The 15,080-nt window shown below is 40.9% G+C and overlaps 1 protein-coding gene and 3 non-coding genes across 4 annotated transcripts; 3 read left to right on the top strand and 1 right to left on the bottom strand.

The window, feature by feature from the left end:
• Nucleotides 1-6,015: 6,015 nt before the first annotated feature.
• On the top strand, nucleotides 6,016-13,327 carry LOC130561467 (uncharacterized). Its single transcript, XM_057345838.1, has 2 exons — nucleotides 6,016-6,112; nucleotides 12,370-13,327. The coding sequence occupies exon 2, from the start codon at nucleotides 12,378-12,380 to the stop codon at nucleotides 13,251-13,253; it is 876 nt and encodes a 291-aa protein (XP_057201821.1). The 5' UTR covers nucleotides 6,016-6,112; nucleotides 12,370-12,377; the 3' UTR covers nucleotides 13,254-13,327.
• Nucleotides 11,651-11,724, top strand: trnai-aau (transfer RNA isoleucine (anticodon AAU)). Its single transcript has one exon. It is a non-coding gene; the product is annotated as a tRNA-Ile (tRNA).
• trnaf-gaa (transfer RNA phenylalanine (anticodon GAA)) lies at nucleotides 11,809-11,881 on the top strand. The gene has a single exon. It is a non-coding gene; the product is annotated as a tRNA-Phe (tRNA).
• On the bottom strand, nucleotides 12,891-12,972 carry trnas-uga (transfer RNA serine (anticodon UGA)). Its single transcript has one exon. It is a non-coding gene; the product is annotated as a tRNA-Ser (tRNA).
• Nucleotides 13,328-15,080: the final 1,753 nt, after the last annotated feature.

The raw sequence follows: 15,080 nt of genomic DNA, 5'->3' as shown, positions 1-15,080 counted from the left end.
AGCGAACCAGGACTACATTTATTTTTTCCGGACCAAAATAACTAAAAGAACCGAACTACAAATATGAACGCACCCCAAGAGACCGTCATGCTGATGTTTTAAGTATAGGAGTACTACGGAAAAAGTTAACACAGTCTGTCGCTGCATCAAGAAGTGCAACTTGAATCTCTGTCACGCAGGGAGAAAGCTATACATTGATTAAAAAAACATTAAAATACATGGTATTATTAGGGGCCAAGGCCCGAAGGGCCATAGGCCACTATTGTTCTTATCAGTATTCTTCTTCTTCTTCTTAACCATGGTTAGTCTATGGTAGCCATATGAACCATACTTAGGAAAATGGTGAAAATTGGCACACTCGTAGAGGTGGTACTCATTAGTCACGTGACCAAGTATGGGGTCTCTAGCACTCACTCTATAGCGCCACCAACAGATCAAAAATGCACTTTTCAAACGGCTGTTACTTTTGACCCCAAGGCTGTACAAAAGTTCTACTCAGCACATGCAATGCACTCGTCACGCACATCGCATTCCATGCGTTACACTAAGACTCCGCCCATTACAGTAGCGGCCATCATGAAATGTACAGTTTTGTGTTTTTACATATAGCCAAATAGAAGCGAAGCTCTGGAATTGAGATTTTCGCTGTTGCTCAAAAGCTACGAAGTTGCAAACTTTTCAAAGCTGACCCAAAAATGTATCGGAGGCTGTAATACGGCCAATGTTCGATTCATCGATACGACACTTCGTACGTGTCAGCTACACTTCGGAATGGGGGTCCTTGCCAAAATGGGGAACAGCGCCACTTATGGGTCGCGAGATTTGAAAAATGTATATTTTTGCCTCAAACTTTTGAAATGTTTGTCAGAAAAACGTGATCTCGGTGTCTACGGATTCCTCGAATCGAGCCGGATCGGGTGAGTACGATTATGTCGTGGTTGAACGATCAGCTCGTCCGCCATTTTGAAATGTGTAATAAATCGCGATATATTTGGAACCGTGTGATATATCGCCACCAAATATGACACACGTCACCAATATATAGTTACAAACGTACCCTGGAAGTTTCAAGACAGCGCCACCTAGCGTTCACGAGATAATGCTTTTTTATATATTTTTTATTACCTTTGAACGGTGTTGTGTTAAGCAAGCTAACTGAGTGGCGCACCAGATAAATTTGCAAGTCTCGGGTGCAAGAGGTCGATGGTTTGAACCAGAGGTGTATAGTCCAGGGGCCAAAAAGTAAAAGTCCTGCCATAGTTTTGTTTCACCCATGAGCTGATTTCACCAGAGGAGGAACCAAGTCATTCATTTCAAGTCACAAGCAAGTCTCAAGTCACATCCAAGTCCTCAAAGAGTTAAAGTGAATGAGATAATTAAGTGAGTAATGAAATGATGATTGAGCATTAGTGATGAACACCTGCTGTTATTGAGAATCACAGAGGATCAGATGTTGATGTTTTATTGGTTCAAATGACGTCACCATCATGGAGATCAGTGTTTGCTTTAGTTGGGCTCTTGACCCTTGACCTCTGTGTTAGATTTCTCTCTGTATCAGTGCATGTGCTGTTGTAAAGCAGGGAGATCAGAGCTGTGCAGTGAGCAACTCTTCACTGGTTTCATATAATGAGATAATCATCAGGCGCTGACCTGTTTACAGCCAGAATATTTTATGACATAAATAAGTGACTTGTTAAATGACGATTGAGCATTAGTGATGAACACCTGCTGTTGACAATCAACATCAAGAAGAAAAGAGAAACACAAGAACTACAATTGACTTCAGCCACAGCCTTGGATGACATCAGCTGGAAGTTTCTGGCTTAAATCTCTCTGGGTTTCTTTCTTTCAATGCATGTGCTGTTGTAAAGCAGAGAGATCAGAGCTGTGCAGTGAGCAACTCTTCACTGTTTTCATATGAGGAGATAATTGACTGTTTACAGCCAAAATATATATATTTTTTTCTTCATGTCGGTTTAATTTTAAATCTATGTAACGCTTATACAAATTTGAACTCTGGCACTTTCTAGACACACACAGACATCAAGAACCAGCATAGGAAGCTCAACAATGGTGACAATCAACAAAACGCTTCATGCTGCAATGCATGAAAAACTCCCATCATGCACTGCAGTATGACTAATTATTGTCACCACTCTTGAGCTTCATATGATAAATGTTCATGTGTAAAAGCCTGATCAGAATTTGCTATCTCTATATTTAAGATATTTATTCACGAGTTGATTTATATCCAAATTTAGTTAAGAAACCCAGAGAGATTTAAGCCAGAAACTTCCAGCTGATGTCATCCAAGGCTGTGGCTGAAGTCAATTGTAGTTCTTGTGTTTCTCTTTTCTTCTTGATGTTGATTGTCAACAGCAGGTGTTCATCACTAATGCTCAATCGTCATTTAACAAGTCACTTATTTATGTCATAAAATATTCTGTCTGTAAACAGGTCAGCGCCTGATGATTATCTCATCATATGAAAACAGTGAAGAGTTGCTCACTGCACAGCTCTGATCTCTCTGCTTTACAACAGCACATGCTTTGATACAGAAAGAAATCTAACACAGGGGTCAAGGGTCAAGAGCCCAACTAAAGCAAACACTGATCTCCATGATGGTGACGTCATTTGACCCAATAAAACATCAACATCTGATCCTCTGTGATTCTCAATAACAGCAGGTGTTCATCACTAATGCTCAATCATCATTTCATTACTCACTTAATTATCTCATTCACTTTAACTCTTTGAGGACTTGGATGTGACTTGAGACTTGAAAGGAATGACTTGGCTCCTCCTCTGGTGAAATCAGCTCATGGGTTCATGGGTGAAACAAAACTATGGCAGGACTTTTACTTTTTGGCCCCTGGACTTTACACCTCTGATTGTACCTTTAGGGGTACAATGGCTGTCACTGGGGCAGTACCCTCAAAGGTACACATATTGTACCTTTCCACATGGATACCCAGACAGCAAGCAATCATTGAATCAATGTTAAAAAATAACTGATTAGTGAATGTTAATTGCATTGAATCAATATCACTTTTGAAACAAATCATCATTATTGTGATCAGTGTTTGCTTTAGTTGGGCTCTTGACTCTTGAGTTTAATGTGAAGTTTTCTTTACTGTCTAGCACATATGTTGTGCCAAAGAAAACTAAGATCCAGTGGGATCAACTCCACGTTCACATATTAATAACATATCACACTCAAAAGTAATATATAGAACCTCATTGTGATGAAATAACGATCATTTTCTGATCTTGGTTTTCTTTGCCCCAACGTATGTGTTAGACAGTAAAGAAAACTTAACATTAAACTCAAGAGTCAAGAGCCCAGGTCAGGTTTCTGGAGATAATTTGGGTATGAATGCAGCTCTTGGTTTTACGGAGTCTTTTAACAGTAATTACTATTGTCGTTTTTGCTTAACCGAGAAGTCTGATGCCCAAAATGTTTATAGCGAGGATGAAGTCAGCTTTCAGATGCACTGCAGGGATATTCAGTCAGATCCACAGTTGAACTCAGTATATGAGAAAAAGAGACTCCTCATTGAACACTTTAAAATATTTCCATGTCTGTAGCAATTACTCTTTTGATATAATGCGTGATATATTGGAGGGTGTTGCTCAGTGTGAGCTGAAACTTTTATTTAAATAGCTGACTGAAAACTTCATCTCGAAAAATGATCTCCTTATGAGGATTTATTCGTTTGACTTTGGATACACGGAGCGCAGAAATCGACCAACAAATGTTAAATTGGAACATGGTGGAAATTCTATTGGATTGAATTCTATTCAGACATTGTGCTTGGTGAGAAACACACCATTGCTTTTTGGTGACCTTGTGCCTCCAGGAAATCCAAACTGGAACTTGTTACTCATTTTGCTGCAAATTATTAACATTGTCTTTTCACCCGTCGTTACCTATGGCATGACTGTTTTTTTTTTAAACATTTGATCTCTGAGCATCATCAACTTTTCAAATCGGTGTACCCTCACAAAAAGTTGATACCAAAGCATCATTTTATGGTGCATTATCCTTCATGCATAAGGAAAATAGGAACTCTGTTGCACTTCTGGAGTATGAGATTTGAAGCCAAGCACAAACTATTCAAAAATATGAAGAAAAGTTTTAAGAATATCACAAAGTCGCTTGCACGGAAACATCAAATGGCAATAGGAAGTCACTGGGAAACACTGAGTTTACAGCGAAAAGAGTTGGGACCAATGAAATGTTTCTCTCTTAATGACTGTGATAATGGTGAGGATTTAGCCAGAGCTTTACAAGTCACAGTGCAGACTGACATGTACTCTACCAGTTGGGTAAAACTTGATGGCACTGAATATAGACCTGGTCTAGTTATATGCACAGAGATAAAAAAATGAACTTCCGTTTTTCAGTAAAATCACAAACATTCTTGTGTTGGGTGAAAATGTTTATTTTGTGGTTGAAAAACTTGATACGGAGTTGTTCAGTGAAAATTATAATGCATTCAGAGTGGTTGATAGTAATGAATTGGATGCAGTTGTTCAAGCTGATAATCTTAAGCATTATAAACCCAATGACCTTCAAAGTGCAAATGGACCGAATGCAAATATGTATATTGTGCCTTTGCACAGTTTTGTAATGTTTTAACTGTTGTAAGAGTGAACACATTTTTGAAACCATTAAGAGTGCATATTCGCATTTGGTCCGTATGTATGTTATGTATTTTTGGTTTTATAGGCAGTGTAGTGTTTAAGCTATTGTAAGACTAAGAACACATGTTGTACTTGATGTTTATGTGTTGAAACCATTCAGAGTACATATGCACATTTATTCCATGTTTTTGTATCTTTTTACTATTTTTATAGGCAGTGTAGTAAGACAAAGAACACATTGTTCTACTTGATGTTTATAAGTGACGAAATCATTCAGAGCACATATGTACAGTATAATGTATATTTTACTGTTTTTATAGGCAGTGTAATGTTTTGACGGTTGTTTTGAGATTGTTTGTGTTAAAACATGTCTTTGCCTTTGATGTTTTGATAAAATATTAAATGAGTTTAACAATACATAGCAACTGTCATTGTTTGTTAGATTAACATTTCTAGTTGTTATCAAATTAAGTTTATTTAAATCTAAGGTAGTGTTGTTTTACTCTCTGATGAGTTGGATTAACATTTCTAGGATATGTTTGATTAACTCTGTAAGAGTTAAATGTTGAACTCCTAGTAAGTGTTAATTCATTAACACTTTTAAAAGGGTACATTTAACTAGAGCCAGTGTGGATTATATATACACCAAAAAAGTGTTAAAAATAACTCTCACAGAATTAAATTAACACTGGTGATTTTGCTGTGTACCCAACCAAATCAAACACTGATCACCATAATGGTGACTTTAAATGACTTGTTCAATAAAACAACATCAGCAACAATAAATACAACTAAAGCTCTACTAATTATATTCAAAGAGGTCAAGAGTTTCATTTAGTTACATGTAAATATGTATTTTATTAGCATATTTGATTGTGTATTCATATGACATGAATCTGTGTGGCTACAGTCTTTTTTTCCTGTTCTCCTTCACTTCTTCAGTGGACTCTGATCATGAACAGCAGGTGTCATCACTCAAGATCAATCATCACTTGTAAAGTCAACTCAACTGATTCATTAACTGCATGAATAAATGAGCATTTCACACCAGAAAGACTCTGTTTCAGTGTACATTTGTACACCCGTAGCTACGGACTCATATATACCAGGGTGTACATTTTTACACCAGGGACTTTGCTGTGTAGGACATTTGCTATAAATTATAAAACTGCTATTTTGTTGGAACACTTAAATCACCTAAATAACTTTCTTAAAAGAAATCGTTTTAAAAGCACATGCTATTAAAATTATTCACATTCAAATGTGTTTTTATTTATCACTATGACACATGTCTGAAGTACTGTGTCTACACATTACACTGCAGAAATTATTTGGAGATTAACTGTGATTTATTTATTCTATTTCTAGAGGCAACACAAAAGAACTTCAAGACGTTGAAGGCGATTGATGTAGAAGACCTGACAGCATTAGTCCTGCAATTTGCCCCACACAGGAATTTAAAATGGTAATCATGCTTTTTTACAATATACTTTGATATTATCTGTAGTATTATCTACAGGTTAAAATATATAAAATATTTTGTCCAGTGAAAGGAATGCATTTACAGTATGTTTCATTTAAAGTTCTACAAAACCTGTTCTGAACCACCATAATACCCTATCCCACAGCGACATCTAGCGGTAAATTAAAATATAAATATTATTAGAATCTGTTTAAAAACTACACTAATTACTAACAACTGCTATTCTTATTCTAAATTATTAAATCAATTGATGTGTAAAACGAAACGGCATGTTTGGAATAAAAGTGGAGTTATTAACATTTACACTTGCTTATGCAAACGATACTTTAAATATTCTTTAGATATTTTTAAGTATACTTTAAAAAGGTAATATATAATTTTGTACTTGTTGTGCACTTTAATATACGTATTTGATTTCCCCGCTTATTAAACAATCCAAATCTGTTGCATACATTTTTAAACTCCAATGTCAAATCAGTCCTTATCAACATCACTTAATATTGTGACGCTGCACTTGAACTGTATTCAATATGCTTGTTTTCTTCAGTAATGAAAATACACAGAAATACACAAAACACGTTTAATCTGCAATTAATGTCTGCTTTTTACATAGGCTAAAAGGAAATATTTAGGCTATGTTTTAATCAAACCATTTGATGCGACCGTGCACAAACTTTCTTGCTAGTCAATTTTACATTTACATTTAGTTTACATTTAGTCATTTTTCATTCATTTGTTCGTCTAATTGTTTATTCTAATTTGTCCATGGAACTTACGTTGCCTTTTTCATTGTTACTTTTGAAGATAACGGTGGTGGCAGACATTAGATTTCCAGAGTTCACACCGACGAAGAGTTCAAATTAATCCGAGGATCGTTTTTGTAGTTCTATAGTTAAATAGACTTATTTTTTTGGCATACAGTATTTTTGCACGTTTTAAATCATATTATATTGTGTATTATATTATATTACAAATGTGATATACCTCGTTTCTATAACTTGTGAAAAAAATTCTGATTCCGTTTTAAGGAATATTTTTGTCTACCATTAAAGAATGGATTAAAAACATGGATTATGTGATTATTTTTACATAGACCTTATATAGGTTTAATTATGATGAATTTCCGTGTTATTAATGCTGCTTATATATGGGGAATACATAGCAGATGTACAATGTTTACGGAATTATTTTTAGGTTCCCGGAACGTTCCGCAAACGTTCTATTGCCGTTAAGAAAACTTTCCTGGAGAACCAAAAACGAACCTTAAAAAGTAACGTTCTGGGAACCAAAAACTAACGTTCGGGGAACATTCTGGGAACCAAAAATTGTTAGCTGGGAAATACTTTTTTCAGGACAGTACAGTAACTGACCCAAGTACAGGACAGTAAAAAAAAAAGTACAAATAACACTTACAAATCCAGGAGCAGGACCGCTAGGTCTCCATCCGTTTTGCAACCCGTTGCCTCTTGCTGCTCGCGCCACCGTTTGTTAGCCCGTCCGATGTTGATTCGTGACCGTCCTTGTGTCCGATCACTCTCTCGCTTTCTTTTCTTTGCTTCCTCCGACAAAACCCTCTTTGGTTTTGTGGCTGGCTCTGCCATGGTGATGTTTTGGTTTGTTTCGTTTTACTGTTAGCTCTGCTGTTCGCTAACTTCTCCCAGGCTACGAGTACAACGTAAAGCAGGGGATAGGCGGGGCTTGTACCGGCCCGAACACTAAAGTTACAAGTGCAATTTCAGCCGATAGGAGGCTGCTTAGGTAGCAACGGCAGTAAAATTCGTCCAGTTAAAAGTTGACCTACCACTTAAATAATTTTAGAGACAATATTTTAAGGTCAAAAAGTTGCTCGTTGTCGCTTTAACAGCATTTTAGGAAGGCCCTTTGTGTATATGAGCTCAGTTTGACCTGTGACCTCTGTTCAATGCAATGTATTTGGTCATTTGCACTGTGTTACATTAAAGATGACGTGTTTGCATCCTCAGTTGTGTCTTTCTACAGCATCTGCTCTAGGCCCAAACCTCATTCTCACCTCTAACCTCTGCACAATCCAATACGTTTGTGGTTTTTGCAAGTGCTCATAACATTCTGCACTGTGTTACATTAAAGGTGATGTGTTTGCATCCTCACTTGTGTCTTTCTACAGCATCTGCTGTAGGCCCTACATACATGTGAGCTCATTTTCACATCTGACCTCTTCACAATCCAACACATTTGTGTTTTTTGCATGTGTTTATCACATTCTGCACTGTTTTACATTAAAGATGATGTGTTTGCATCCTCAGTTGTGTCTTTTACAGCATCTGAGGAAGGCCCTTTGTGTGTATGAGCTCATTTTGACCTGTGACCTCTTCACAAAGCAATGAATTTGTTCATTTTGCATATGCTCATCACACTCTGCACTGTAATACATTAAAGAGCATGTGTTTGCATTCTAACCTGTGTCTTTAACAGCATCTTAGGAAGGCCCTTTGAGTATATGAGCTCAGTTTGACCTGTGACCTCTGTTCAATGCAATGTATTTGGTCATTTTGCATATGCTCATCACGCTCTGCAATGGTACACATTACATTTCAAATGTGTGAATGTAAAACTTTTAAACATGTGATTCTGTTTTTTAAAAACCGCACAAATAGACATTTTAAATTTTAATCGACACCTTATAAAGGTAAATATTTGAGCTACATTTACCAATGAATTGAAAAAAACATTGAAAACAGAATGAATGGGCTTAACCCAAGCGTTTCACTTGCCCATTCATTCTGTATTCAATGTTTTTAGCTCTTCAAAAGAATACTTTAAATTCATTATCAATTCATTGGTAAATGTAGCTCAAATATTCATTTTCAGTTCTATTATTGCTACCTTCTATTATAACAGACTGTAAATGGATGAGCTTACGTTTTCTGTCTATAACACATGAACGTGGACGCCCGGAAGCCTATAGACTAATGGAGACGTGGTTTTTTTGTACGAGGGTCCGGGGTCCGAAATCGCACACAGTACGCCGCAATCCACCGACCGACATGCCGAAAGCACCGACTCGCAAAACGAAAGAGAAAATAATTGCCCTTCTTCCAGAAAACGCCCTCGTGCATTGTTGGCATGCAAAAGGCTTGTTCAAGCTACGCCGACTTGGGGTCGAAAATATTTTTCTAAAAGCGCGTAGACCTTTGCTACTTTGCAGCGAGTCCTCGGTGACAGGCAGATGCGTTCCTGTCCATTTTTCGCAGAACCGCCACTTTTAGTCACTGTACGGGCGAAGTGCCACATACCTACGAAACGCATGCAATTCACGCATGCTTTTTTGCCTCTATGCCACTTCCCATCGACAAAAAAATCCACCGATTATCGCAAAGCCCTAGATGGGCCAGTGGAAACACATATGCCAAGAACGAGTCGACCCCCCTTTTCCGAGTCACGTCCACGAACGTGTAGACCCCGCTTCATTTGAAATAAGCGTACTCAGGCTTTTTTGACTCTTCCCCCCCGCGCGGTCCCAGGGTGTCCCAGGTGAACCAAATCGCTGGTGCCGAATGTCAGCAAGCGCTCGTTCGACATAAGAAAACCGCCCACCCCTTCGGCCTGCCGCGCAGACGCGGACTCGCTCAAAACATCTAGGGTTAGGGTTAGGAAGTCGGTTTGCATAGGGTCCTCGGCCAAGTCCTTTGAGATCACGTGGCAGGAGACACTTGACGTTGTGACCTGTTAGCGCCGAAGCATTTCGGCTTAAGGCGAGCGCAAGGCGGACGTACCGTGTACGCTTAAAGCCAATGGGTATTTCTTTGCAACCTGGTGGACGTGCATCCCCGTGACCAAATATGTGCTCGAAAGTCCATTGCACGTGGGCCACGGTTTGAGGGTACCTCGATGGGAGAGAGTGCCTACGCCAGGTCGCGGGCGCTCATCAAGACATGTACACCAACCCGTTGTCAACTTCAATTGAAGTAATGGGTGTGTGAGCTTTCCGCAGGAATGTGCCGTGGGCCCCAAATTGCAAACGCCACCATTCCTAGGCCTCCCGGTCGACATATTGACAGCACGAAGCCGTGGCTCTAAAGGAACTTGTTGTTGCTAAGATGTTACAATTTCTCATCAAATGTTCTTGAGCTCTTAGACCCACAGACCTTTCGTTTGCATCGAGCTCTACTTATTTCGGGATCGACGTATCGGTCCGTGCTTACCGGGACCGTCGACGGACACCCTGAAGGGCACGCTTTCCAATCGACGCGATCCGAGCAATGCACGGTCTGTCCGGAACCGCGGAGAGAAACCATAGGAAACGTTGAAATGTTCATGTTGCCCGTATCAGCGGCAGAGTGTCTGACGGACCCAAAAATTGTTTCGCATGGCACTCGAGGCTGCGGGCCACAGGACGAAGGGTCGTGCTGATACCGTGATTGCCAAATTGAAACGACGCAGGAAATGAAGAACGAGGACCGCTGATATTGACTATATGTCTGGCCCCGTGCCGCTCGTGGGGCCTTGTGAGAATAAGCAACAATATAGCAAAACTAGAGTTTTCATGGACAAATTGCTAATCCGTGGACATGGGGGGGGGTGTCACTGGAATCTTCTCCCTTTTTCGGGGCGTCCTTGCGGAACCCCGTCAGAGGGGTTGTCAACGCCCCACCGTTTGAGCCTTTCTCCTAGAACGTTTGCGCTGTCAACGAAGCACGAGTGAAGTTCATCCATGTTTACGTGCAGGAGTAGGGTTGTACTTGTGGAACGATGAACCACATAGAAGATGGAGGGTACAGCAGAACAAATTGCCCATGTCTGAGACGTTAATGTGATTGCAAACAAACACACACACACACAAAAAAACATTTGGGCAGAGAGATTTTCCATGCCCAGGGCTAAGGACTTATTTTGACAATTGCTCAACACTAAGGGTGGATAACGCTTTTCAAGAAACTACAGGAAAGCCCCACAGCACACGTGCACACTGGCTTATTGAAAATGCAAGTAACACTGCAAGAAAACGTGTGGAATCTTAAGTGACAACTCGATTGTCTTTGGACGTGAAGCTCCTGCATCACGTTGCTCTGAGTAAAAGCAATGCACGTACCATATGGGAGACTCTTGTCATGTGTGTCGAGGTGCCACAGCGAGGAGCGACACCGGACCCTGATTGCGTTTTGTGACTGAACATATGAGCAGGAATAAACACGAAGACCTTTTTCTGCAGCGGTGAGCCTCGACAGGTAGCATAGGGAGGGCTAAGACGCACGAAGGCGTGAAGGAGGCTCCAAAAACCACTGATGTGGAGAATGCGGGCATCGGTCCCGCTACCTCTCACATGCTAAGCGAGCGCTCTACCATTTGAGCTAATTCCCCGGCGTTGTCTGCGAAAAACGCGCGTTGCCTCGGCTCAATGAAACGGGGCACATAGGCGGTGGAAATACCTTTCCCACGGGGCTGGACATCACAATAACGCCACACCGCTCGGTTCGTTGGTCTAGGGGTATGACTCGGCACGGCGCGCTATGGCAATCCAGAACGTGAAAGCATAAGCCTCGTGGCCGGTTAGCTCAGTTGGTTAGAGCGTGGTGCTAATAACGGCAAGGTCATGGGTTCGATCACCGTACGGGCTATTGACTTTTCTCTTGCATCCTGTCCATCGCTCATGGCTACTGCACCTGGGGTCGTTCGAGGACAGGCCTGCGCAAGTCGACGTGGCCGAAATAGCTCAGTTGGGAGAGCGTTAGACTGAAGATCTAAAACTCCCTGGTTCGATGCCGGGTTTCGGCAAGCGTTACTCTGTCCGTCGCTTTGTTCTCGTTAGAGCAGAGCTCATTGCCGTCACCACACCGAGCGGCCTTTACTCTGCGATCTAGCGGGTAGGCAACACCGGGTTACATAGTGTAATGGTTAGCACTCTGCGTTCAAGCTGGGGAACAATAGGCCATCAAAGGTGGGGGAAAAGGGGGAAGAAAGAAAAAGAGTGGGAAAGAAAGGGTGAAATATCAAGACAAGAGATAGCTCTTCCCTAATGTTTGAGTGTTGATGCATTTGCTAGTTTTTGAAGCAATAAAAAGCGCACATTTCATTTACATTGCTTTCTATTCTATTTTATGTTATTGCAAGGCACCGAGTATTGTGTTTTACTAAAACTAATAAAATAATGAAAGTCAAAAAACATGTCTTGAATTAAGGTGTAAAATGTCTTCAACTTTCTCTTTTAATGGAGTTGCTCAGGTAACCATTATTGTTTAGTTACAAATGCATTTGTGTTACAGATTGAAAAATGTCCGATGCAATCCCGTGGCCAGTTGGAGCGGTCCAGATGTGCGCATGTGGTATTCACACTCAGAAGGTAACATTCTACCACGCTACCACAGGACTGCGTCTTCGGCAGGCCCTCTTTCGCCACTGCATCTCTCAGATGGCTGTACAGCCGCAAGTTCACGCGGACCAGGTACAACAGCTGGCAAGTGCTTCTATATCCTTCTGGTGCTCGTTACACAGTTTTGATGGAATCCCGCATGAAAGACGCATTTACAAAAAGCAGAGAGAGCGTGTCAACTGCACTTTGAGCAAAAGCAGGCGAGCGTACTGGCAACCAGCCATTAGGCTGGTTATATCAGGAACACTTTCCATCTGTAACAGAGCCGCTCGAAACAAACACGTGGGAGTCTATAAAGGGCTGCATCGTGTTCTCTCACTCTCTGTTCATCCCATGCTGCCGACTTGGGTTAAAGCAACAAAGCGGCTCGCGAAACTGTATGGCCGACAAAGCGAACGCCTAAAGCACAGCAGCCGTAGTCGGCAGGGTTTGAACCTGCGCGGGGAGACACCAATGGATTTCAAGTGCATCGCCTTAACCACTCGGCCACGACTACAACAGGTTCAGTGCCCTCTGGGCTTAACTCGTGCAGCAAAGAGGGACGAGCCGGCAGGTAACGGGCGATGTAACGGAGACGTCAAAAAGGGACAGGCAGGATCAAATCAACGACACAAAAACAGCACGTGGTGTCCTGCCATGACCCGGATTCGAACAGGGGTAGCTGCGGCCACAACGCAGAGTACTAACCACTATACGATAGACTTCTTGACTACATCTGCATTGAGGGGATTGGCAGGTTTTGCTGAGGTCTCAAGGAATTTCTGGTGCATGCGCTGAAGCAAAACTGGATTAAACCCTGCTCAAAGCCCATATGTCGACTCTAACTCACAAGCAAACGTTTTCTTTTCCCAGAGGGCGGGGCCAGAACTAGACTGCTACAAGGGCTATAAGATTGATTCTCCATTCGCCCGATCACAGGGACTGTGAACGCCATGACCGCTTCAGTGTAAAGTCTGATGCTCTACCGACCTGAGCTATCCGGCTCTCCTGAAGGTGTGAACAAAGTTCTGGTGTACGGACCCTCAGGGGGAGTGGAGGTTGTTTAGGAAACTGGACGGCTGAGTGCAGGTCATCCTCATGAGCACACCTGAACCACTAATTGGTCCTGGAGGTAATAATAAAACTCATCGCTCGACAGTGGCATGCACAGATCCACTGGAGGGTGGGATGATAAACTCCATCGCCTCCGAGCGACTCGGTACAGTTAATTATACTAATCGTTAAATAGAAATAATAATACATATAGGCCATTTTGAAGTTCTGTACATTAAAAAATCCACATTGAACAGTCCGATATTGTTTAGGTGACACGTACTGAGGTGGTCTACTCTCATTTTAAAGTGGAATGAGTCTGTGCAATCGGCTAGTTTTCTTTAAATTATGATGAAGTTATAAGAAATAATAATACATATAGGGCTATTTTGAAGGTGTACATTAAAAATCCACATATGAACAGTCCTGATATTGTTTAGGTGACACACTGAGGTGGTGATAAGAGTGTTGTAAAAAATATAAAAACTGCCTAGCAGGTTTAAAAACATGCTTAAAAAAGCCTAGCAACCACCTAGCAACATAACTGTCAATCTTTCCCGTTTGGCCTGGGTTAAAGACTTCAATTGTAGTGCAATTGAGGTTCTTTTTTCAATACCATACTATCGTTTTATGGGCAAAATTATATATAAATATATATAATTTTCTAAATGCATTTGTATTTTAATTAATTCACAACGACAGACTGAAACCACGTTGAAATAGGATCGCTTTATTTTGAAATCCAAAAAGCCGCTTTTACCGTAATGCGCAGTATTGCGCACATAACAAAACCGAGTGAGTGGCTAGTTTGACCGTCGTTTCGAAGTGGCGGCTGGCTTGACCAGGCAGTTAGATAATTGCAAAGGATCTAACACCGGGTCGCCCCACATCCAATCCCCCACAGACACATATCCCCTCTCCCTCTGTTTCTTTGCCCTCATCCAACCTCTCCTCAGACGTTAGGGTGAATCAGGCTCTGAATAAGTTTGGCCCATATACAGTATAAGAGGGACAATATTCTTGTTTTTTTTTAGTGCAGTTCCCACCTAAACAGCTTTCATAAGCTTTTACTGTTTGACAGAGACCCACTAACGTAATTGTTGTTTTGACTTGTGCATTTTTAGGCAGTTTCCTGCTTTTTTCAATTCTAGTAGTGACCATTCAAGAGGCAAAGGCAAAAGACGGTTTGTTTCACAGCCAACACACCGGTTCCACGTATCAAAACAACCGAACTACAGATTTATGTTTTATCTGAACCCGCTGCTTCAAACACGCCCAAATTAACCCAACTGGTTCAGAGGAGCTTGTGCTCGCACATGCCGGACTTGGCAAGAGGCTTGTCACTTTTACAGAGTCTGCTAAACATGATGAGGTAAGATGATGTAGTGTTTCTTAAACAAGCGTGCTGCACATGTGCAATTTATAAAAAAAACTGAAGATTGTACCCACAGATAATAAAGCAGTATCACATGGTCCAATTCTATACTTTGGCTCTGACCTGAACACTTCAAGCAATAGTAATGTTTTAAAAGTAATGTAATGTTTTCTTACTGAATAATTCGGTGTATTAAA

This window comes from Triplophysa rosa, linkage group LG1, assembly GCF_024868665.1.
Source record: "Triplophysa rosa linkage group LG1, Trosa_1v2, whole genome shotgun sequence".
In the NCBI taxonomy this organism is placed as follows: domain Eukaryota; kingdom Metazoa; phylum Chordata; class Actinopteri; order Cypriniformes; family Nemacheilidae; genus Triplophysa; species Triplophysa rosa.
This window is presented reverse-complemented; position numbering and strand designations above follow the sequence as displayed.